Raw genomic sequence first — 24,194 nt, 5'->3', positions numbered from 1 at the left:
TTGATAGACTGGAATACTTCTTCTGGTAAAATGTTAGTACTTCCTTTTGTCAGTGAGAAGTCAGGGCATCAGTAAAATTAAATCTGTTTTTGAATCTACCACTGATTTACTCTCTGTCTTTAGATGAATGACAGACATTACTCTTGGCCTCCTTGTCTGTAACATAGAGATGGTCATATTCTCTTTTCTATATACAAATAAATAGTTGACATTCTCAAAAGTGCTTCATAAATATGACATGCTGTTGGTTCTAGTTTAGTGTGAAGTATTTTACTTGAGGATTTTCAGGCTTGCTGCACACACATTGATAGCATTCATTATAAATCAAACAAATAACATACCAGTCATATCTCAGTATTTCTTTCCTTAAGAGGATTGCTTCTTATGTGTGTTGGTGCTCAGGTATCAAAAAGAACTAGGAAATATCTCCAAGTACCCCATAAGTGTTAAAGGCAGTAAAAGAGAAATAATGGTCTCACTTTTCCACATTAAACGTATTTTACTTTGGACATACCTGAGCTGTTTCTTTCACAAAGTCTTAATTATCTTAAGAAAGCAAATAAAGAGGAAAAGACAAGCTCTGTTAATTTTCCAGCCCTCATCCTGCTCTTTGTAGAGCCAGTCAAGCAGTAGATGAACACAACACCTTGATTGCTTGGGAATTACTAGCGCGTTTATTTTTCGGGATGGGATTGGGGTGTAGATTTAGTCTTTCCCTGTCCGTTCAGTTTATTTCTTCATTCTGCTCCTGATGTACAGTTGCTTTCAGAAATGACCTTTATAAGAAACTGTTCTCAAAAAGTATAAAATATCATTTCATAGTGCTGATGATTGTGCTAGCAGTATCATTACATCCTGCGTGAAGCTGTGGTGCTTTTTATTATATTAAGCTTGATGATAAAATATGCTGAAGAAMTCTTTTAGTCATGGTTAATCTAGGCGTTAGTATTTAGAATGAGAAAAGCAACGACTCTGAAAACATTTGTATTCACGTCACGTCTGTCAGTGTTTATCTCCGCGTGTCTGAAGGAATTACACAGGAGAAAAGGTGAAAGTATCCGAGGGGAAAGGGAGAGCAAAGCGAGAGGTTGCTAGGGAGGGGGAAGCTTGCTAGCATTTGTGGAGAGTAATCCCATAACGCTAAAGGAGCCTCTTTACAGCGTCTAAAAATGAGTCAGAAATGGTAAGAAACTTGATTTTAAATGGGGAGATGCGTGCAGACCTCTTGAGAGGGAGGCAATGTGTAGAAAACATAGTSGGGCGACAGCGCAGACACTGAAAACCCTTCTTAATTTTCAGGAATCAGCTAGTCCGAACTAACACGCAGCTCTGAGAACTGGCCAGAGGAACACAGATTATAACTGTATTAAAATAAAAACCTAGTTGACCCTCTTCCTAGAAGGAAGGTGAAATCTGAAGGCATATGGCATAGACAGGCTAGAAAAGAAGTAATTCTTCCATGGCAGCCTGAAATCATACTGTGGAACTGCCTGCCCGGTCAGCCGCYGGAAGCAGCAAGGGAGCAGTCAAARTAATTTTTTCTGCATTCATTTGCTCTCTACTTTATCTCTGACAAAACAGCATGCCTGTAATTCCAGCAATTGGATGGAKWAAAAAACAGTTACAGCTGTTAACAGTGGAACATATTCTAAAAAAAAAAAAAAAAAAAACTCAACAACCCCAAAAGTCTTTGAAGTGAGCTGCATTGTGTATTTTTTTTAAAAAACAAGCTTCCAACTTTCTTGTTAATTTGTCATAAATACAGACGAATTTTAAATCACCTTTAACTTTGTTCCTGACTCTGCGTTCTCCGTATCCCCATCTGGCCTGTGGTTGACAAAGTGTTTACATCCTAAGCAACTCTTCTGCGAAAGAAAAAATTCGAGGGCAGAAAAAATAGTATTAGGGAAAAAAAAAAAAGCTGAATGGGTGCTGCAAGCCGGGCATTCCTAGGGAGATTCTCCGGTCCCCGGGACACTCGTGGAAGTGTGGGCTAGYGTTTTGGGTTGCCCGGGAGTTTCTGGATGGGGTACGTCTCTCTGGTTCTTAACGGTGGCTGGAAGAGCAAACAGCTGTCGTTCTGGGGAGCGGTGCCGTGGGTGAGGAGGATGAGGAGGGACGATGCCTGGAGGCTGAGCGCAGCCGGACGTGCGGGAGGTCTTGTTGGCAGGCGGTGGGCTGGCCCGCGGCAGGGTGAAGAGTGGGGAGGAGCAGTGCTGGCAGGGGGAGCCGGGGCTTGCTGGGAACAGGGTGATATTTAATGTGGCTCGGGGATGAAATTATTGTTATTGCTTTTTTTTTCTCTTTTTTTTCTTTTTTTTCTTTTTTTTTAAGAAAAATAGTTCATAGAGTGCTAGAGTCTAGCAGTGGGAAGAGGAACACGATGCAARAGATACGGAGAGACCAGAGAACAGCAGTGTGTACGTGCATGTGTGTGAGGATGGATTTGCAAAGTGGAAAGGGAGAAGGGAAGCTTGTTAAATAGAGAATACCAAAACTTGGGAGAAAATTTGCAAGAAAGGAAATTTAAATAGCTGATAAATAACAAAATTATTTTTATTGAGAAAATTTTAAAATCACATTGAAATGGTTAATGTGTGCTGTTATGATCAAAAATCCTTTCATCATTCCCACATTAAACGTTACTTGATAGAAAGAACAAWTTTGTTTAAATTCATAGTAATTTGGAAATTACCTCAGGAACTGGAATGTCCTCTACGTTTTCAAGTCCTAAATATCTTAAATATCAACCCCCAAATTTCCAGTGGCCYTAGGATATTACTYGAGAAAAATGCCTCTGYAGTTGGAGGACAGAACGTGTCAGCYRCCCYRTCTGCAGCGCCGTGTCTGGAACACGTTTTGGTGGTGTTCATTGCTTCTGTGACAAAAACCTGAAGACAATTTTGGGCTGGCAGAGATATTCCATGGGTAGCATGTTCCACATAATGCTTAATTTGTGTCTGACTCCTTGTACTGCAAGCCAACCAACCAACCCCTTCATCCAGTTGAAAGTTTTCCGGTGATTACAGCAAACTGGATGCTCCTGAGCCTGCCTAAGTAGATGAATTTTAACGTTAGCATCATCAGGAGATCTTTYTACAAGGCTCCCTTCAGCTGCCTGCTTCAACTGCTTCATTAATCTCTTATTTTGCTATTTCTGATTGCATTAAAGAAGTTGAGATTCAGAGTTGTATTTGGACTTGTCAGTCTTGTCTATCAACATGACATTGTTATTGAATTCTTTGAGAGCCTGCTCTGCTTTGCTTTTTTTTTTTTTTTTTTTTTTTTTTTTTTTTTTTATTTTTTTTTGGCTGAAGGGACTGAGAAAACCCAGAACGCCATATAGCATATTCTGAACCTTAAATCATTCTGCAGCTTTGTAAAATAGAGTAGTAAGTGTAGAACAGTTTTTAAATTATTTATTTAAAGTCACCCTCAAAAGGTAGTGGCTTATCAAAACAATGTGCATGTTATTTAGGTAGAGCTGTCCCCAGTGTAAGAGTTGCCCCTGGATAATGATACAGAAGGTTACTAACCTAGACTTTTGATGCTTCGTTGGTAACCTGCCTTTTAAGTTCGTATGGCTGTTTTTGCGTACAGTTCTTGGGGTTATAAARTACATAAGGACAGTGCTTCTCCCCTTTTAAGGAGCATATGTAGAACACTACTACATGCTGCCTCTTCTGGGCTATACAGATATTTCTGTGTTTTAGTATCAGGAATCACATACTCTTGTTACAAAAATTACCTGGCTGCTGAGCTACCATTTTATGATCAAGACTGAACGGAAGGAGATGCAACTGGATATCTGTCACGTTTGAATAATAATTTAATATTTGCTAATTTATCTAAAATGGGGAAGCGAAACTACCTATCCCAGGACCACGTGGCAGAACAGCGAATTGAAACCTAAATATTGCCTTTCCTTGGCTTTTACTTATGAAGTGTTGCACACACAATTTGGTATAAAATAGCTTTCCCAGTCAGTATTGAGAAGCTGTCAGTGATCATGGAGACCGATGGGTGTTTTCAAAAATCTTACAAGACGTGACTCGGTGCTAGTAAACGGGCACCTCTGGAGAGTTAAAATGTGCAAGTGTGGTGTTTGGACGCGGCTGCAGCATAGTGAAATAAGGCAAATGTTGGGAGAATGATAATTATTGGCACCGAAGATTCGATGCCTGTCTTACATACGTCTTGCTGAAAAATGGATGTGGCAGGAAACGCTGAGCCGTATGGGATCGCTCAGCCGACGCGCCCGGCTGTCGCCGCACGTTAGCGCTAACTTGGGAGCAGCTATCACAAAAGCCTGTTATTTTTTATCTGTCACTGTCAAATACCTCTGTGATTCCATCAAGGGAGTTCAGCTGAGAAAGAACAGATTAACATTTTAATTCATTAAACTTCCTCAGGAATTGTCAGGAACAAACCCACTTCCTCTGCAAATCTACACTCAGATGAAATGTGAATTAAATAAAATGTTGTGTATAATTTTTGGCCGTCTATAGATCTATAGGGGAAGCAAATTCAAACTTTTTGGAATTAAATATCGTCTGTCACGTTGTCTGCATTTGTTAGCCCTTCCTTGATGCATGTTTTGGTAAATGGTTATACAACGGGAGACTGGCCTTGCTAAAAATAAAATCTGTTTTCAAACAGTAACAGCATATATTTACAAGCTGGACTTAAATTATAGGTAGATGCGGATGTATGTTGAAACTTCCTGCAGTATTTAATAATATTTACGAAACTAAAGTCAATGTCATGTCTGTGAGTTGGAAAAGCCTGGGCTTTTTTATTTTATTTTTTTCCCTTTCTATGTATATAGACAATCAGACTTTGGCATTTAGATGGTCTCTTTTTATCCTGTCCCCAGCCCCGCACAGTATGTCTCTWACAGAGCTAGCTCTCCTTTCCAAAGCCTCTGTCGGCCGCCGCCGTTTCGGGGAGAGAGGCTGATGCTGCTTTGAATTGGTTTGAGAAGGCACTTGACAGTGAGAGAGAACAGGGCGTCTCTGTAATGCCCCGACGCCCGGCGGCAGAGAGCGGGGTTTGAACCTACGCGTCCGGCCGACTGGTGCTGCTTTGCTGGCGTCGGGATTTGCTGTTCTGAAGGAAAAAGTGCAAGTGAACTAGTTTGAGAACAGGTGAAATATATTGCTTCTCTTGCCTCATACTAATGCACAAGTTCCTATTATCGAAACCTGTATTTATAAAAGGCATTAGATGACACTATTCTTAATTAATGTAGTCGTGGTTGTAAGACAACAGGTAGTATCAGTAGTGTGAAAGAAGGATGCTTCTATCTGAAATGTCGTTTCAAAGCTTCTCCCGGCATTAATTTTATTAAAAAGAAATGCTACAGATGTGCTGTCTTATTAAATATTAAAGTAATATATATATGCATATACTATGTGTAGAGTCTCTCACCTCATAAAATAGATGCAACTTTAAATGATGCTAGGGAAAACAAAGCAAGATGATTCAGGTGATGCATACCCTATAGAAATACATGCAAAGACTTTCAGGTAGATAATTTTGAGAATAGAAGTTAGCTTTATGCATGGAARAGCATTTGCTTACATGTCAGCTGTTATTATCTTTTTCATTGCAAAAAACCTGAGGTCTGCAATGGGGTTAGCTCAGGTTTTCTGGCCCTGAATTTTATGCTTTTATGTATTTAGATGAGTTATTTAAGGCCGTGCTAAAAGTAATTTTAGCTTAATTTGTGTCATGACTACAGCTATGTTCCGCTGTGGATTTTTCAGTACTGGACCAAAATTAAAATAAAAAGAAAAGGAGATGTCATATTTGATTGCGTATTTTGTGGATAAGGAACTTTTAATAGTGTTTGTAGGTGTTTGATTAAATGATTCAGATTAAAGTGGTAACAAATTTTAAGTTATTTTCAAACTGAAAGCCGTAAGAAGTATTAGGTGTTTGAATATAAGATTTCAATCAGCAGCAGAAATACCAGGTTCCCTATTGCCACGGGGACAGGGGAACGCAAAATGTTCTGTTTGCTTTTAAAGCTATACAGAATTTAAAAGAACTCAAGTCTGGGCTGGGGTATTTTAATAGAGTACATCCAAGAGGCTCTCGGAGAGCCGCGAGTTTGACATAACCCTCTGCACTATGGTGTCCGGCTGTTCCTGTGAGCACCCATAATTTATGTATCTTTCATTCATAGCCACAGCTTGTTTATTCCCAAAATAACTTACGTGTTTTGGGGAGAAGGCTGGTGATAAATGCTCAGCATCAACAGAGGAAAAACTGTCTCCCAGCAGTCTGTAATTCGAGATAAGTTACGTGAACAGAAGGTAGCTTTCTGGTGATGTTGATAAATGCTGTGGTCCTAAGATGCTGTGGCTGCCTCCATCTCAGAAACTATTTTTAAGGTGCAGATGCAAAGTTAGCCAAAATGAGGGACCTAAGTGGATGGCGTGGTTTGACCCTTAGAGGGGAGAGGCGCCCAGTCCAAGGTCCCAGTATGTCTCCGAATTAGTTTCCCCATCGCTGCTGAAATATTTTAGCCGCTTACTAGTTGATGTTCACTTGGTGGATTTTCCTAGGAATACAGTGAATTTCCGTAACTCTTGCTTAACGCTAGTGCCCTCTGCTGTGTTTGAGTAGCAGCGTACCCGAAGCAGTCTTGGAGGGTGCCTCGGGAGCAGCCGAAGGGAAGGGCTCCGGGCGGGAAAGCGGCTCCGGGCGGGAAAGCGGCGTGGTGCCGACAGCGGCGGCGAGGCACGCCGGTCCCGGGCGTGCTTCTGGAAGAGAGGACGGCGCCGGCTTCGCCTTGCCGAGACGCTCTCCCTGGGTAACTGGCCTCTGAGGCCATACTGTGTTTTCTCATGAAGTATTGAAAATCTGCAAGTGCACTTCCAAGCAGCTGCTGGAAAGGGAAAAAGAACTGAGAGGCGAAGGCAGAGGGACTCGTGGCCAKTGCCTGTCTGCATGCAGGGGCTGCAGGGCTTGACTTTCTGCAGAGATCTGAGGACTCTTTTTCTTTCCTCTTCGTACACACAAATGTAAATACAGGCACATATATACATATGTGTGTGTGTGTATGTACATATACATACATATATATATATATACACACACACACACACACACACACACACATAAAAGGCCTGCTAGGGCCCTTGATGCACAGTCTGCATTCAGGCCCCTTTCTTTGTCCCCATGTTAATCCGATTTGACAAGAGGGAGAGAAGTGTCTGAAAAAACCCTACTTTTTGCCTCTGAAAACCAGAAATGCCAGGAGCTGATGTTAATATATGGCTTTGGCAAGCAGATGAAGAAAGCATGCCGCTCTCCCATACCCGGCTGCCTGTGAATTAAGAACGTACTGCTGCATAAATACCGGATGCCCAGGAGCAATTTTATATGTGAAAATGACTTATTCTGTGGTTGTAATTATTATCGTCACAGAAGCTGAAGACAAAAAAGTATTAATCTCATAGCAGTTTGCCTTCAGCCATCCATAGCAACATCTCAGCAGCAAGTTTTGTGCAGATCACCTGAAACATGTAAATATTCCCTTATACTCYTAAATCATATTCAGTTCTATTAAGAAAACAATTTCATGGCAAACTTRCTGATAGAAGATGAGGATTGCCTCTCATGCCTTTCCATAGCATCAAATACAGAAGGTAGCAGAATAAATACTAAATTTCGTGGCACTACCTTTACCATCTCCCTGCTGTCTGCTTATCTAATAATTCAGCCAACTGATTTTAGTTTGGGTTTGTATATTATTCATATCATCACAGTATCAGGCTGGAGATTTCTATGTTTTCTTTTCTTCTCTCTGGCATTGTAGCGGTTCCTGTTGTGAGTTACCATAGTAAGTGATTATTCTGACTCACTGGAGGAAGCCTGGTTCGAGAAGCGAGGTCTCTTTGCARTGTTGTTCTTTCTCTCTCCGAGATAACTGTTTATTAAGAAAGGTATATCTGTTGCTTATACAACATATCTGTTGCTATATTATACAACATTGACATCATGATTTTCTAGTTTTTAGTTCTGTGGAGTCAGCCTGGAATGTGAAWATTAAGTTTCTTTCAGCCTACCAGAACAAGAATTTTAAAAGAYTTTGTCAGTGGAATTTAAAAATTCCTTTGGTGGCACATGAGCCAGAACAGGATCTCTGTCTGTCTGTCTATCTCATTCCTTTCTTGAATTGTGCATGTTCTRCTGGGTTAGCAAGAGCTAATAATATGCATATCCCTGCAGAAYGTGCTCCGAGTCTGCCTTACTTTACAATAAGAGRTTTSAGCTTCAGACCTTGTATTTACGGTGTCAGCAACCTAAATGTATTTGCAATATTCCTAAAATTTATTGTGTGTTCTCAACATACTCTGCTTGCCAAACAACTGTTTGGCTGGAAGTAATCCAAAACATAAATAGAATTTTAATTCTTCTTTTGGGTTTGTAACCCCAATTACCCTTTGCAGCTCCTTTGAAAAATGTGCAAGTGAACACATAATTATGAAACCGTTTCAAATTAACTTTGGTTGAATAGCTAATCTGTCTTTAAAAAAAGAAASATTCAATTATTAGAAAATCAGAACAGGTTAAGTGGTTCTTTCGATGGCATGTCATGTGAGKCTTGAAGCTTTTCAGACCTTAAAGAGATGCTCAGTTGACTCTCGCATTTATCTTCACTACCTGGTGCTGAGCTGCAGAGAGTATTGTATCGATATTTTTACCATTTCCTCCTACAGGTCATGCATATCTAGGAACAAAGCCACAGATAAGAAACACTGATATTACATGAATTTCCAGTATATTTTTTGAAGAGATTTGTTTGTGGAAATGATGCAGAGGGTATTGCTATAAAACCATAGAAAGGTTTATCAGATGGTCTGAAATGGAGAGGGACTAGTCTCTCCCTCCAGTGCTAGTACTGTAGCAAATGCTGGATAGAAAGAAATACTAGCGAAAAGCTTTAAAATGGGAGAGAAATGCCAAAGAAGCCCCCATGCAATGTTGTCCTGGTGATATGTTATTAAATTGTTTGCCTTATCTCTTCAGTCACCTCTGTGGAGCAGCATGTATTAGTTGGCTGCCCCCTTACTCCCTTTTCTCTGCCTCTTGGTAGGCTTGCTAGGTCAAATGGATAAATATACCTCCTCTCTTGTAAAGGAATCCTTCCTGTTACAGAGATCTCATTCTTTACAAATCTTTTAACGGGATCATTGCCATCTCTGCTTGTTCCTCTTTGTTTCTGTCTTCTTCTAAGGGATTTTCCAAAGTCGTCTCTTATCTCAAAGTACAGAGGGACTCAAATTGAGGACTTCTGAAAAGGTGCTTCTGGCTGCAGAAGGAATCTTGGCTACAGAGGGACTTAAGGAGCTGCAAAAATCTCTCAGTAGAAGATAGTTAACGTAATAAAGTTTCTAATTATTTTAGCCTAGCCTTAATTTCAGTGCACATGCGTATCATTTGCAGTTGAGATGTTATATTTTTGCAGCCTTGTGAGATACGGTTTCACTGCTTTGCGCATGAGAACCTTAGCTACAAACTRTGTTGGAGACTGTGATCTTTTGCTATATAATTTAAAATAAAAGTATGCTTTTATGAAGTAAAATCTCAGTGGGAAAATSGTGAACTACTTGATGATGAATGTTCATGTAGCATTATCATCCCAGTAGTTATGAAAGGTACAATTGCAAAACTGTACTATTTCTGTTTGAATCTCTCTCTCTCTTTTTTTTATATATATGTGTGTATATATATATGTGTATATATGTATGTATACATATGTATATAAAGTGAGCAGCCTTTGTAAAGTCAAGGGCAGTCAGCGTGCAGTCAGTCGGAGCCGTAAGGAGGTTCTGAGGAGCGGCTGTGAGATGGCCYGAGCCCCGAAACCTTCCCTTTGCTGGCCCGTTCTGGCTGCAGGAGAGCCGAGCGCTCTGCTCTGCGATGGGCTCGCTCAGTCTCTGAAGCTCCTGAGCTTGAAGAGGTCTGTTAAAGCGCCCTAGGGCTCTTGAGTGACCCCTGTTTGAAGATACTGCGCGGGCGCTTAGCTGGGCGGCTAAACCCCCTAGAGCAAGGCGTCAGCGGAAGCGCAGAGCCCTGTGCGGGAGGCTGGTGCCTTGGGGAGAGGGCTGCGCGCGCCGCRTTGCTGGGCCCGGCGGCGGCGGGCGTAGCGGCTGAGAGCTGCGCAGGCCGTGTGCTCGCTCGCCCTTCGCTTGCTCGCCGGCAGCAAAGCCTCGCAGGCTGAAAACCGGGAGGCCGGCTGCCTGTCTGAGAAGCAGCACGACGCGAGGATAAGCCCCTAAGCATTCCTGCACTCTAAGTGTAGCTCTTGTTAAATAATACTTTATATTTTTAATTTTGGGTGTTGTTTATTAAGCAAGCAACTCTTTGGGTAATTATTTRTAACTTTCATGTGTGCAAACTTTTTTTTTTTAATATTTTATTAAGATGAGATCTGCATCATATGAAAGTGTTTATTTCAAAATGCCTAGTTATCARTGCTTTGATTTTGAAAAGTAATTATTTAAAGCTTGTTTAGTAAGGACTCTCTCCTTTTTCCCAACTGTGAATGATTTGTATGTACTTTCGTATTTCCATTATAAAATTGCTGGAGGGGTATTGCTAACAATGATTTGTGTGTCTGGTACACATTGGTATTTTTGGTACTTCTGCTTCTAAAATAGATGGAGAAGTGTAAGCTGAGTCTTATAAATCTGTGTGTTGTAAATGAAGTAGGATTTTAAATAAGAGATTGTGAAAAAATGAGCTGAACTAGCCTCTTTTTTCTTAATCATACTCATTAAACAAGCTTGGCTATGTCAGAGTAGTCTTCTGAGCACTGAAAAAAATAATTCAGACAGTGTGTGGACCAGCRATTATGAAATGAGTTGTGAAAATGGGCGGGCGAGGCACCACCTCCGCAATCTAAAGCACCCTGCTGTACGTCCAAAGTTGGGAGGGGAAGCCTTTCCTCCGAAAGCCACCTCCGAGTCGCTCCGCCGGCGAGGGCCGTGAGGCTCTCGGGCTCAGAAAGGCCACGCAGGGCAGCGTGGAGTTGCCGTTGCCGGCAAAATTGCTGCCTCGCGGGTCTAAAACACCCCCGTGGTTTGGGAGTCACCTTTCCCTGGGAAGAGCCCCTGCGGCGATCTCCCGGGGGTAGGGCGCTCGCCCCGTGACCTGGTTGTCTGCTGTGCCGTTAGGGAGCCTGGGACCTGCCCCGCGCCCACGGGGCCACCAGCACCCCTGGGGGAGAGCGAGGCAGGAGCAAGCTGCCCGTGCTGCGGTCGCGCGCTGCGGGAGATGCCACGCCGAAGCGCTCCTGCTGCTGGCGGCTCCTGGAATAAAGGCGAGAGTGCAAAGTCCTTGGCGCGTCCTTACTGCCGAGAGGGATGTTTGGAATAAAACCTTGAGACGCTGGTACGGAGGTGTTGCGAGCTTACTGTGCTGCGGCCGTGCTCTGGTTTTATCGACCTCCTGGGTGGAATTCACAGTCAAACATTCTTCTGTTAAAAAGAAGTGTAAAAACTAAAATAGCTTCTGTTGTATTTGAAATATTCATTAGCACCTTTGGGAAAAGGGTTTCCCATTAACGCTCTTTCTGATTCAGTCCTGCTACAATTGTGACCTCTAGTGGAAAAAGTTGGTTTGTTATCATAAAGATTATGCATAGAGTTGCAAATTAATTTGTGCAGTGTTGCAATATTCATTACATCTCATGTAGTCGTACTTCCAACACTAAGTAATTGATAAAATCCCTTTGAGGCACCCTACTACCCACATGAAAAAAAAAATAAAATTTCCGCTCAAGAACTCACTTCTAAAAAAATTTCTGCAGGCTTTTTTAAAGACTGACTTTCATAGCATGTTTAAACCTCCACAGCCTTTCTGTTTTGTTTTGTTTTGCTTTAAATACGATCTCTAAGTTTCAGGAGGAGACTTGGAAAAATACTCAGTTGCAGAAGCAGAGATGTCTTGAAGAGGGAGACCGCTGCCGGCCTTCCCAGCCTGCAGCGTTATTCAAGGGGACGGAGTGGGTCTTTGCACAGCTTTCTCTGCAGCAGTGGCAGATGATTGCCCAGCTTCTGCCTCTCGAATTTTGTGACTTTGGCCTTTCCCAACAGAGGCAAGTCCTAGCTCAGGGAGTGTTCCTGCCCACTCCCAAGCCCATGGCCACTTGTCTCCCTTCTGCAAGGCACCTCCTCATGCTGCTGTACGGAAGTTTTTAATAGTGGGGTATTGGCAGTAACGTGTGATAGAGGTAATTTTTAAAGTGCTGCCAAAGCTTTCAGATTTGGTGCAAAGGCAACAAGAATCAAAAGCTGCCATCTTTCCAGATCAGTTTATCCATTTATTTTTATTAAGAACATGTGAGATTCATACAGGCTCTGTTGTAGGAGTTTGTTGAAACAATTTGTGGTGCAGCATGAGCCAGAAATTGATTGAAATCTTGTTGCAGTGTAGTGGAGGGTTCCCATATAAAAATCCCACGCAGACACGTATTGTAATGACGTGTGCAAGTCTGTTGGGACACTTTAGATATCAGCTCTCTAAAAGACATTTATAAGAAGAGGTTTGTCTTGACATTAAACAAACAGGCAAGAATATTTGTAAAAAGTAATCTAGGCGTACAGCAGTTTGAACACATAAGGCAGTTGTAAATGGTATTTTTCGTATTTGGGCAATCACAAAGCTATTTAGAAAGTTAAATATTTAAGATATGTAGGCAAAGCTGGTGGAGACAAGAGTGTCTCTTCCATGAGCAGCGGAAGCGCGTGTCCTGCCTGCCTGGTGTCCCGTGCCGTTTGGCCGGAGCTGCGCTTGGCTGGTTTTGCAAGCACGACCCCAAGAGTGTTTTCAGTTAGACTGTTGGGAGGGAGCCTCATTCATTTATTCCTCTTTCCCCAGAGAAAAGCTCAAGGTCTTACTTGCCAAAATAAAGAGATCTTAAACATAAGGAGGAGTGTGGTAGTTTGTATTTTTATATAAAACCTAAGTGGAAATGTATTCCTTTTCACCACTGTGTTGCCAGTAAATAGAGTATTTTCTGCTTTCTTAGATTTTTAAGTAATTGGACATTGCCATTTCATTATTTACTGAATAGATTTGTGTGCATATGTTTCCAACGTTTGCAAATCAGAAAGCATACTATTTAATACAGGTATCAATTTGTGTAACTCTGAAATAATCTTGCTTTTTGACTGATACCAGAAAAAAAAGATATTTGTTCTTGGAGATTTTATAGTTTCAGTATAAAATTTGTACATTGGATAATCACAGCTCTTAGTGATCAGGAACAAATCCTATCAGCTAGAGTACGTATTGGCTTTCCTTGATGGCCTGTTTGTTGCAGCATTTTGCACTGCTCATGAAAGACCAGGCCTGGCAGGTCCTGGAAGGATGGTGGGATGTCCTGTGCCGCACGTAGCACCTGGTTAACTGAAAAGGGAGATTCCCAAGAGCCTTCATCCTCCCGGCTGGGAGTTTGGAAACTGTATCTTGGGGCTTTAATGAAGAACTGTGAAGTGTAGCGCAGAAGAGAGAGGCATGCCATAGAGATTTGCAGCATCTAGTGATGGTACTTAATGGTGACAACTAAAAAAGAAAAGGGATTTGTATGCTGGTACTGACCGAAGTCTTTTTCTTCTTATTCTTAGGGTCTGAACGTTATCTTCCATGTAGCCTTGGCTCTCTTAAAGGTAAGTCATTGATTTTTTTCTAATAGACAAAAAAAAAATAGTATGGAATATATTCTTAGTTGAATTTATCGTATCAAAGGGAACAATAATAGTGGGACTTTTAGGGGAAGCAAGGAAAGAGAAATATATGTTTTGGTAAGGATGTCTTCAAAACAATTCTTATGGTAGAACTGTTTTTATTAAATTTAACAATATAATAAAGTTCTTGGAACAAAAGGTACAGTATAAGGATTTAAATGTCTCGGGTAGCTGCTATTGAGAAAACGGTTCTGATTCATTTCACAACTTATTTTGTGCCTAGGTTCTTTTGTATAGTCAAGAAATATATGATTGGATATTGTTAGATACCAAATGCATTTGTAATATTAGGAGAGGAATTAGAAGTATTTTGTAATGTGGGTGACTGCTATCGTAGATGCAGGGGAGGCCACCTAAATCATGGGTAAGCCCTTGGCTGTTTTTGATRCAAGTGGCAGAGCTCAAAGTTCGTTTACGTTATCCTTCGCAAGTTGGCACTGACTCAGATCCAGGCTGCACACAGGCACGTGGTATGGGATTTGAAACTCCGCCTGCAGATTCAAGGGATATTCCCATCAAATGGTTTAGGCAAAAGCTCAGGGTGCTGCAGCCTGTCCCTGCTAGCACTGTAATGTCCGTAACGTGGACACCCGCGAGTCGCCTGTCGCTGTTGCCAGTGCTGCAGTGCGTTTTCGCAGTGCCTCGTCGTTTTCTAGGAAGGGTTGGCAGCTAGAGGAGGAGCTGYGCACCGAGGAGCACGGCGGAGCCCCTCGGCTCCAACGCGGAAGCCCTAGCGCTCTGCCCTGCTGGGTGTGCGCGGTGGTGCTGAGAGCGGAGCAGCTGGAAATCTCTGAGGGTCATCCCTGTCGCTCGATGGAGCGTAACCAGAGCAGAGTGCCCCGGCGTGCCTGCGAGATCMGTGCCTGGCGCGAGGGGAAGGAAATGCCCAGAGTCACGTAACGCAGAGCAGCTAGTGCTTCAAGGTGTCGCTTTCTGCCTGTTCTCTGCTTGTTTGCAACTACAGGGACTTGCTCATCTTCTGCTTGTTTAAGGCCAGTATGGCTAATGGGAAGTCTAGCAGGCTCCGGCACGACGGGTAGAGCTGCCACAGCAGTAAGCACTGCTTCTGGAAGCAGGTGGAGTACCGSCTTACGGCTCTTAAAACCGAGGGGAAGGAAAGGAGCGGGAGGAGTGCTTGCACCGTGCTGAAAGCAGCTGGTGAGGTTTTTAGGGAGGGGATTGCAGCAGCCGTGCCCCGAGTTCAGTTAGGCAGCCCAGCCTCCGGGCCGTGGGCATGCACCCGGTGGTCCGGATTCCCTAGGACTCCTGCTGCTGCTCCTGGCAGCAGTGGGCCTGAGGTCAGCAAGAGGAACAACTTCTGAAAAAAATGCGATAAGGGTCAGAAAGTACTATATTCATTAACTCAGAGATGTCATATTGTAAGTAAGGACTTTTTTTTTGTGTTGATCCATCAGCCCAAGTGTCTTTTAATAGGAAGTGCTCTGTTTAATTTCCCTTTCTTCTCCCATTCTGTTTTTATATATATATATATATATATATATATATATATATATATATATATATATTTCACAGCATACTGCTTTTCTAACTGAACATTTCTCTTTGGCTATTCCGGGAGAGGAAAATTCAAGAAAATATTTTGTCACTATTTTCTTAAAAGTTCGAGAGTTTTAAGAATTGTTTTTAATTCTGCTAATAGCATTTCTTCTTATGTTTGTATGGTATGATGCATCYGTATGATTTGGCAGTAATAGGCTCTAAATGGTAAGGAGATGTTATCTTCAGAAAATAATTTTGTATTGTAGGCAAAACAAGCGCAAAGGAAACACARCTAAATCAGACTAGATTATAAATTAGAACCACCTAAGAGTGATGCTCTGTAGCTCTGTAATTTGTGTGCAGCAGTATCAGGGAGGAAGGTGGTTTTGTACTCTGAGGCCTGGAATAAATTTTTGCTATTCAGATATGTTTGTAATTTCTCTTAATCATTAGAARCAAAGTGGTTTTAGTTTATTGGTCTTTTTAAATTACAGGAACTGAATGTGAGTGCTTCAGAGCAACAACTTTAAAAASTGTTTGGGAGGACTTCATTTCTCTGAAGCTAGTGAGAACAACCCCTGAGGGACTGAAACAGAGCTAGTGGGTTTTTTATCCACAATCTTTTGGGTTATTTTTGATTTGGGAGGGGGACTCATTCATCACTAGAATCTTTGAGTCTTTACTGTGTAAATGCCATTTTTCCTCGCTTCCTTGGGAAGTGTGTGCCTCATAATCCCTCACTAAATAGCAACAGGATCAAAAGGTTTTTTTTTTTATTGAACTCCCTTTTTATGCAGTTTCTCACTGTTGCTACCAGCTGCTTGTATTCAGATTGAACAGTTGTCAGTTTTGAAATGCCGATACTGTTTCTGTGGCCGGTTACCCAGGGCATCGTGATGTAGTACCCTTCAGAAAATAAAAATCTACTAAGGAATCCTTTCCGTTTCCCTCTCCCACATTTGGACTATGTTTGTAACAACAAACAGCTCACTGATTAAAGTACTTGGTCTGTGGAGACTATCAGATGTAATAGGGCATTATCCTGATTTCTTACTGCGGAGTTGCATTTTAGGGAAAAATACATTTTTTTTCTTTTTTTCTATAGTATCCAAATATTACGCTTTCTTAGASATGTCCTTCAGCAGTCACTGCTGTTTGTGTGCTCCGCAGCGTGCACGTCTGTCACTTTGTCCAGCTGGCGGCGGTGTTTGACGTTGATCACGTAGGTTTGTCCTGTGGACACAGTCCCGAATTAGCACGTAGGCAGCTGCGGCGGGAGGCGGACGGTTCCTCGCCCTTCCCTCTCCGCGCAGCAGAGAGGATCGTGCAGCGCTGCTGAGACCATTAATCCCGAGCGATGGGAAGCGTGCCGCTTCAGTGCCAGGATACTTTCGGATCCCTTTTGTCACAAACTAGCTAGTTGCTTTGTTGAAAATTACAATGTAAATGTGAAAATCACTGCGTACGGTAAGAAGTTAGCAATAACAGTAAGCTTTGGTTCGTATTTGGGCATCTCGGTACTTACTGCCTTAAACTTCTGCTTCTGGTCTTGCTACCCTTAGAAAGAARAAGAAAAATGAAATACAAGCTTTATTTTACAATTAGCGAAAGTGTTAACATATGAGAATGTGCAGAAATAAGGGTCTAGGTTAAGTTATTGCAAAGGAAGAAAAGAATTAATGGAAATGTAAGAATTTACTATGAGTTTTTAAAATAGGTCCAAACCAAACTTTCATTATGGAGAGAGAGAATCTACTCACTGAGCATGATTCGTAACAACACTTCGTATCTAGGTTGCTGAAACAGCATTTTCATCTGGGTAACCATTAAAAACACGTTGCTTAATGCCAAAGGAAAGCCAGTGCTTTATAAGGAAATTATGTGATATTCAAATTGAAATGGGCACAAAATTGTGAGAAATAGTAAAGTGTTTTGCTACCGCTTGTACTTCCCAGCTAATGCATGCTGGTATTATCTTACAGAGATTCACTTCAGTACATGCGTTTTCTGAAAAACGGTGCCTCTACTTTCTCTTCCTTGAGCGTAGGCTAATGCGAGCAGCATTTCCAGCGGTGGCTCTGAATTGTAGCAGTCCTTCTTACCGCGTGTTATCAAGTGATAAGTGTATGTTAAGCAAACAAGACAGTTATTAATCTTAGTTATTTCTGTTGTCACCTTCGCATCTCAAGCCTGTTTGTGTCATTGTGTGCCCAACAGATTAGAGAGCGTAGCAGTTGCAGYGGCACGCGTGGCAGATGGTACTGCTAATTTAAGTAGCTGACACAGAAGCKTCTTAGTTTKTTTWWAAAAAAAGTCAAAATTACCATGCGTTACAAGCATTATTTGATACCGTTATTTCATTTGATACATGGACCAGAAAAGGGCTTCCTGAGCTAGGGAAACACCTCTCCTTTGCTATTGCACGCCACTGTGTGACGGGGCATCCGTTTTATAAGCTAACAGCAGCAGCAGTATTGCTGTGGGAAGGCCCCTTCTCTTACTCTATTCTGWATTTGTCAATGATCATTTTATACTCCCCAGCTCTTACATCATCTTTTAGCTTAAATAGTCCCCTTCCAGACATAGTGGTATTTTTCATCTTGAAGTATTTAAACACCAGTGATTCTTTACTAAATAAACCAATATTCTTGGATTCTTGATCATCTCAGTATTCTTCTGCATCTCCTCAAAACTGTAGTAATCTTGTAAGGTATGATGAGGGGATCTTCGAGAGGTCCCCAAATGCCTTCTGTATTGATACTGTATTTCTGTATTTCTCAAAAATCTACTTCATCTGCTAACGATGAGCACTGTGTTTGTCTCTTACGTTTGTATGGAATGATATTTGTGGCTAACCAGAGGATCTGCAACTACTGTTTCACTGCTTTAGATACAGACTTTTGTAAGGGTAGAAGTTTAGAAAAAAATTGTGCTATGCTTCTGTGTACATTTGTATTTCACTTCTCAATGAATATGTTGCAAACTAGATTTTTTTTTCCACAAGATGCTGTCRTCTTTGCATAGACATTTGACCTGAWCTGTCTSAGATCCTGTTCATCTTTTATCTCCTGAATTGYCACTTGMACCAGCCCAGTGCTTTAAAATCACGTGTGAAATATTGTTCTGTGTTTAAGGCATAGCTCAAAAGTTTATGCTCATGAGAAGTCAGCAAGCCCAAAGATAGCTAGAGCAGTAGCGCRTATGTGTGTGTCTCAGATACTGTTGTTCCTGAGTAAGTTTTGCCTTTTTCTTCAGGGAGCTGTGTGGCTTGTAGTGTAAACCAAAATAACATCCCTTAAGATCATGCCTCCTTTTATCACCCAGCACGTACCCTCTGCTGAAATTAYCATTGCTGCTTTCTTGCCGGGGGCACTGGTGTTTAAAAAGTGGTGTTTGAAGAAAACAACCAAAAATCCACCTACTTTAAACCTGTTTGAACATTATAGCCTCTCACTTGTCAAGCGAGACGCCAAAGGATGCAAGTCGAAACAGCAACTTACTGAATAAATTGTATCAGTCATATGAAAGTATGCAGCAGAAGAGAAAGAGAAAAGTTGTGCAGCAGGGATCTTCAGTATCTTCTTAAAATAAGAGACTGATATTTTGTATAATCTCACCATCTAAACTTTTGAGAAAGTCAATGAAGACTAGACAGGTGCTTATTTTAGGTAAAACTTGCACATTACCACCACACAGATAATTTTAAAAATGTGAATTGTCTTTCAGGCAGGGGTGAAATTATGACAGTTACTGTAACTATTTGAGAGCTGTTGGAAAGTGATTCTTATTACATCAAAACTTCATTCAGAGTGTAGGCAAGTGGCCTTAGGCCTTGTGTTCAAGAGCGAAAACAGCTATTTTTTCTAGTTCTGCCTATACTCTTAGTTTTCATATGCAATGCCATGAGGAGCCTGAAATTTAGAAGTCACCAGTGCTTTAAGCAGAAGGTTGGATGAAATGTCATGCAGAATTGCTTGACAGCCTACATTTTTTGGGGGGGATTTTAAGATAAACTGGTTTAGTCCACTTTGTAAGTGCACTGAGCTGTATCTCCAAGAGGCTGCTCTTAAAATAAAACAGAAGCATCCACGTTAGAAGCTAGGTTAAAATAGCCATTTGTATTCATGCTCAGTTCATTTTAGCTTCTCTAGGTAGATGGTCCCATAGGATCAGCGCTGAAGCKTCTCATACAAAACTGGGTCCTAACTCTTTGGTGCTAGCGATCGTTATCAAGCGTTCTGTTTTCAAGGCCCTCTCCATTAGGCAGAGTACAAGAAATTCAGTTTTGAAGAAGCTCCCAGATCATTCTTCTAATATTTGTGTTGAGCCAACATTGCCAACAATAGACAGGAAAGACTATAAGAGCAGGACAATAATACTGTTTTTGTGTGGAACAGTGTGCATCTGAGGCACTCTCGGAGAAAGAAGTGGTACCTTTTCTGCTTTATAACCCCTAATGGCTTATTCTTCCATGAGTTTGTCCAGTGACTTTTTAACACAAGTAAGCTTTAGCAACCACACTGATTTTCTCACCTTAATTATRGATTGTGTGAAGACCCACCTCAGTTTGTTTGCTTTGAAACCTGCTASTTTCATGAGAGGCTCCTCATTCTTGAATTGAGAAAGATTTTGGACAGTTGATACCTTTTCACTTTCTCCAGACCTTTCATGATTTTATACGTCTACCATACCTYTCATCAACTGTTACTTTCCAGATTTAATACTCTTGGTCTCTTTATTTTTTCATCCTCATTTGGAAGCTTCTGCTGAACCCTGTTGTCTCTCTGTACCTCTTCTATTATTTCCTTTTCGAGGTAGAACAACCAGTCATGCATAATATTCAAGATGAAAGTTGTACTGTAGAATAGTGGCCTTTTCTGTTTAGTTCTGTATTCCTTTCCTATTAATTCATAGTGTTTGATTTGTTTTATTGACCTCTACTGAGCACTGAGCTGATGTTTTCATAGGACTGCCCATGATGACTCCCAGGATTCCTTCCTATACWGCAATTGTCAGCTCAGAGTCCATCATTTATATGTAATATTGAGATTGTTTTTTCCCATGCATAAATTTATGTTTATCTACATTAACTTTCATTTACCATACTGTTGCGCGATGGTTCAGTCTCTTACAGTCCCTCTGCAGTTCTTTGCTGTCAGCTCTTGTCTTTAAAACCCTGAACAATTTAGTAGTATGTGCCAACATTGTCACCTCGCCATTGCCCCGTGTTTCCAAGCCACKTAAGAGCAGGTTTGCCAGCAGGGATCCCAGCACAGGTCCCTGATGGAATCCACTGGATGAGTGATTGTTTTGTGGTGTTCCCTCTAATAATGTTAAAGACGTAAACTTAATGAAATTCAGATTGCATAGTTGTGATTAGACCTGAAGAGCAGAAAGGGCAAAGTAATTTTTGATAAAGAGGTGACACTCTTGTGTGAGTGTGATATAGTTCCTATGGATTTTCCCTGCAAGACTAGTGATGCTTTTACAGGAAATACTGGAACAGAATAAAAGACTGGCTTATGCTGCTTGTGCAGGGAGAAGACAGGTAGGCAAAGGAAGGAGAAAGAAATCCCTGAAAACATAACACAATTTTTTTTCAGGCATTTTGCGTTCTTGGCAAAATAAAGACAGAAGCTGCAATGATTGTGGTGGCACATAATTTTTCCCCATGGAAAACAGTTGCGGAAGCACAAAGCTCCCCTCTGCAAGTCTTGTAATATACTAATTACCTCAGATAGAAACCCATAATTTTCCTTGGAATCCCCTGAGCCCTCCTTGATATTTTCTCRGCCTTTATATGTGTATATTCCATAGAAAGGGAGTCACATCTCCARTACCAAGATTTGTAAATGACTCAGCTTAAAGATCCTTGATACCTTGCTACTGAGTTCAGAAAATATAGGCAGGTTCAAGTCAGAGTCTATATAGTTTGAATTGCATAGAGAACATTTTGCCAGTAGCCACTTCTTTTGAGTCCGGTGGACCGCAGCTGCGTACGTCTTTGGTGATCTTAACTGTGGCAATACAACGTGAGTGAAGAAGCAGTTTTGTGGATAGGAGTGTCCAAGGCCAGAAACGAAGAGTTTAACTGTACTTAAAAAACAGGTAGTCTGTAACATGGCAAACGGGCACTGATGGTATGTGTTCAGTGTGTTTATCCATGGTACCAAGTGTGCAAGCTATTGCCTTCTAGACCTTTTTTGGGCCGACTTGAACTGTCAGTTTTGGGCAGTCTTTCCGAAAAATACAGGACAATAATCTAATGCTGGTAAAGATGTGGGTAAGAGTAGGGAAGTCTCTACATGAAAGAGAATCATAATTCCTGATCAGACATGAATAAAAATAAGATATAGTATTCAATTACAATGTACAAGTTGTTAGGAATGGTAGGGAATGCAACAAGTCTCAAACTGCCAATCTGAGTGACAGTTAACTGTCAAGCTCTGTGTGAGGAACTGGCATAATATTTGCTATGCACTGCCTGTTTTTCTCTATTCTTCTCCATTCTAGTCTCTCCCAAAGAAGAGACTCCTYCCCCCCTACCCCCCAAAAAATATCCACAAAGCTTTTGTGAAATGAGAGGTGAGACGCGACCGATGTGGTAGGATCTCTTAGGAGCTCCTGCAAACTGCCGAGCACTGGGCTTGGTTCATAATGAGGTTTTCTCACCACGACTCAGAGTGTTTCAGCTTTTAGAGGACCTCCTTTTAAACAACAAATTGAGGCCTGCTGTAAAAGGTGTCATTACGGTATTAGACCACCTCTCTTGGGAAGCTAGTCTTGTAGTTAATTTTCCTCTTTCCTGAAAATTCRCACCTTATTTCTGTGTTGAAGTCACCAGCGACTCTGCCCGTTCACCTAGATGCTTCCAGTCAGTCCTAGAACTTTCTTGCTTCCCAGTATACAGGGTATGATGCTATCATTCCTTTCTTTTCAATATTTTGAGTAGTATTTTCATTTACATGTTGACAGGAGAACCTAATGTTTCTAGAACAGCATGCTTACCGGCACCTGTTTGTTGGATGTAAACACAATAAAAATTAAGAAAAAATGTCAAGAATACTTTAACTTCTTGAACAGGTTGCCCCGAGAGGTTGTGGAGACTYCTTCTCTGGAGATATTCAAGGCCCGCCTGGATGCAACCYTGTCTAACATGCTCTAGGTGACCCTGCTGACCRGGGAGGTTGGACTAGATGATCTCCAGAGGTCCCTTCCAACCTTATTGATTCTATGATTCTCTTTTCCCTACTTTTTGACAAGCTGATGACTTAATCTGTGATGAAGAACTGGTCAGTGTTACAGTGTTCGCCTATACACTGCATGGAAAGGAGTCTTTGGAGCTGCACATTGAGGCCTCCAGCCCGCTGAAGCAAGTGTTGCCTGTTTCTGCTTTGTCCTCAAGCAGGTCAATGCCGCTTCAGAAACGGCAGTACTACAATAAGCGAATGCCTCTGCTAATTTAAATGCATCTATTAATTTTTCCTCCCATGCTTGAGCCTTTTTTACTCTTTTTGCAGTGCAGTTTTAATGTTGTGGCTTGTCTGAAATCATGCTCAGGAGCATTCATGGGGCTGGGGAGTTCCAGAAGTACAGGAGCGTTCACTGCAGTCTTAATCCAAAATGAAAAATGTGATGTCTCTGGGTTTTTTTTTTCATTACAGAAAAAAAAAAGAAAGAAAGAAAAGCTCACGCATAATTTCTCTTTAAAAGGATCTCGGATCTCAGTAAATRTTCCTAAACTCAGCCTAGACAGAAATGCTCACAATCCTTCTCTATAGACCAGTGTTTATGAAAGGTTTTTCCTCTGCAAAACACTTTTTCACAGTCTGAGGTACTTCCATCAGCTTTTAGAAGACCACTTATATTAAATAGCTTATTCATCCTGCACAAAATGTGCAGGTGCTTTAGTTGTCTGAAATCCCACATCACCACAGTATAAATTGTTAAGGGCCCATTGGCATCATCTGTCATCTTTGACTTATGACTTCTGCTATTTCTGCTCTCATCATTTTCCCACCTGCTTCATGTGTTGCTGTGAGCCAAGGTGACCTGTGAGGATGGGGCTGTTTTTGCTAATACCTTCTGGTTTTTATGTTTAAAAAGAGTCCAGTATGAGTGGTGGATCAGACTGGATGAAATGAACCTTTTTTATTTTTCTCTTTTTTTTGCAGTATTAATCTAGGCTTGTTCACTGTAAATTAAAATTATTTTCGTGTTTTGATTACTCACATGTGTTTATTATTTCAGCTTAATGACACTGTGCTACTGATTTTCACTGTACATTAGTATCGTTTTTAACTAAATACGATTTTCTCTGACGTTAGACAAGTATTTTATTGTTAAATCTGCATTCGCAGAAGTGTTTGCAATTAATACGTTGTAGATCTGTAGAGATCCTCACAATAGTTCAGATTATTACCTTTCTGCATGTTAGATATCTGTGCAAAGTCACTGTCTGATCTGATGGAAGCACCATTTTCGTTTCCAAACCAGCGTGTACTCTTCTGCTCTAGAGCCCCTTTTATAATTGGGCAGGTCAAAAGCAAAGCAGCATTAAAAAAAGATGCTTTTTAAAACACAGACCTATGAAATGAAGTAAACCCTACTGCGTTATCTTTAACCAGACGGCAGAGCCCCCCGGCCTGCTCCGTGCGCRGGAGGAACGCAAGGCAATTTCTCATGTGACATCGTAGCCTTTTCCTTACCAATTTGCAGTTAATTTCTCGACTCAGTTTGAAGGTACGTGCTCGAAACCGTTCCCTCTCCGCTCACCGTCCCTGGATCTAGAAATGCTTCCTGAGAGCACAGTGCTGGAAATTACCCGTGTTTGAACTGTTGAGCTGAGCCCCGGCCCAGCTGCGCAGGCGGGGGCTGCGGCCGCGAGGGGAGCGGGCCGGCGCGCTGGGCCGGCGGCAGCCCGGCGCC

General features: G+C 41.6%; 1 protein-coding gene across 2 annotated transcripts in view; it reads left to right on the top strand.

Annotated features, from left to right (window-relative positions):
* The window catches only part of RABGAP1L (RAB GTPase activating protein 1 like), a 232,400-nt gene that overhangs the window by 149,007 nt on the left and 59,199 nt on the right, over positions 1 to 24,194 (top strand). For both annotated transcript variants that reach the window (XM_085299645.1, XM_085299647.1), the window contains exon 18: positions 13,647 to 13,688. In XM_085299645.1, coding sequence (XP_085155771.1) covers positions 13,647 to 13,688 — 42 coding nt within the window. The remainder of the gene's footprint in view (positions 1 to 13,646; positions 13,689 to 24,194) is intronic.

Source organism: Rhea americana, unplaced genomic scaffold (genome assembly GCF_003343005.1).
Source record: "Rhea americana isolate MKP2758 unplaced genomic scaffold, rheAme1 scaffold_151, whole genome shotgun sequence".
Classification (NCBI taxonomy): Eukaryota; Metazoa; Chordata; class Aves; order Rheiformes; family Rheidae; genus Rhea; species Rhea americana.
This window is presented reverse-complemented; position numbering and strand designations above follow the sequence as displayed.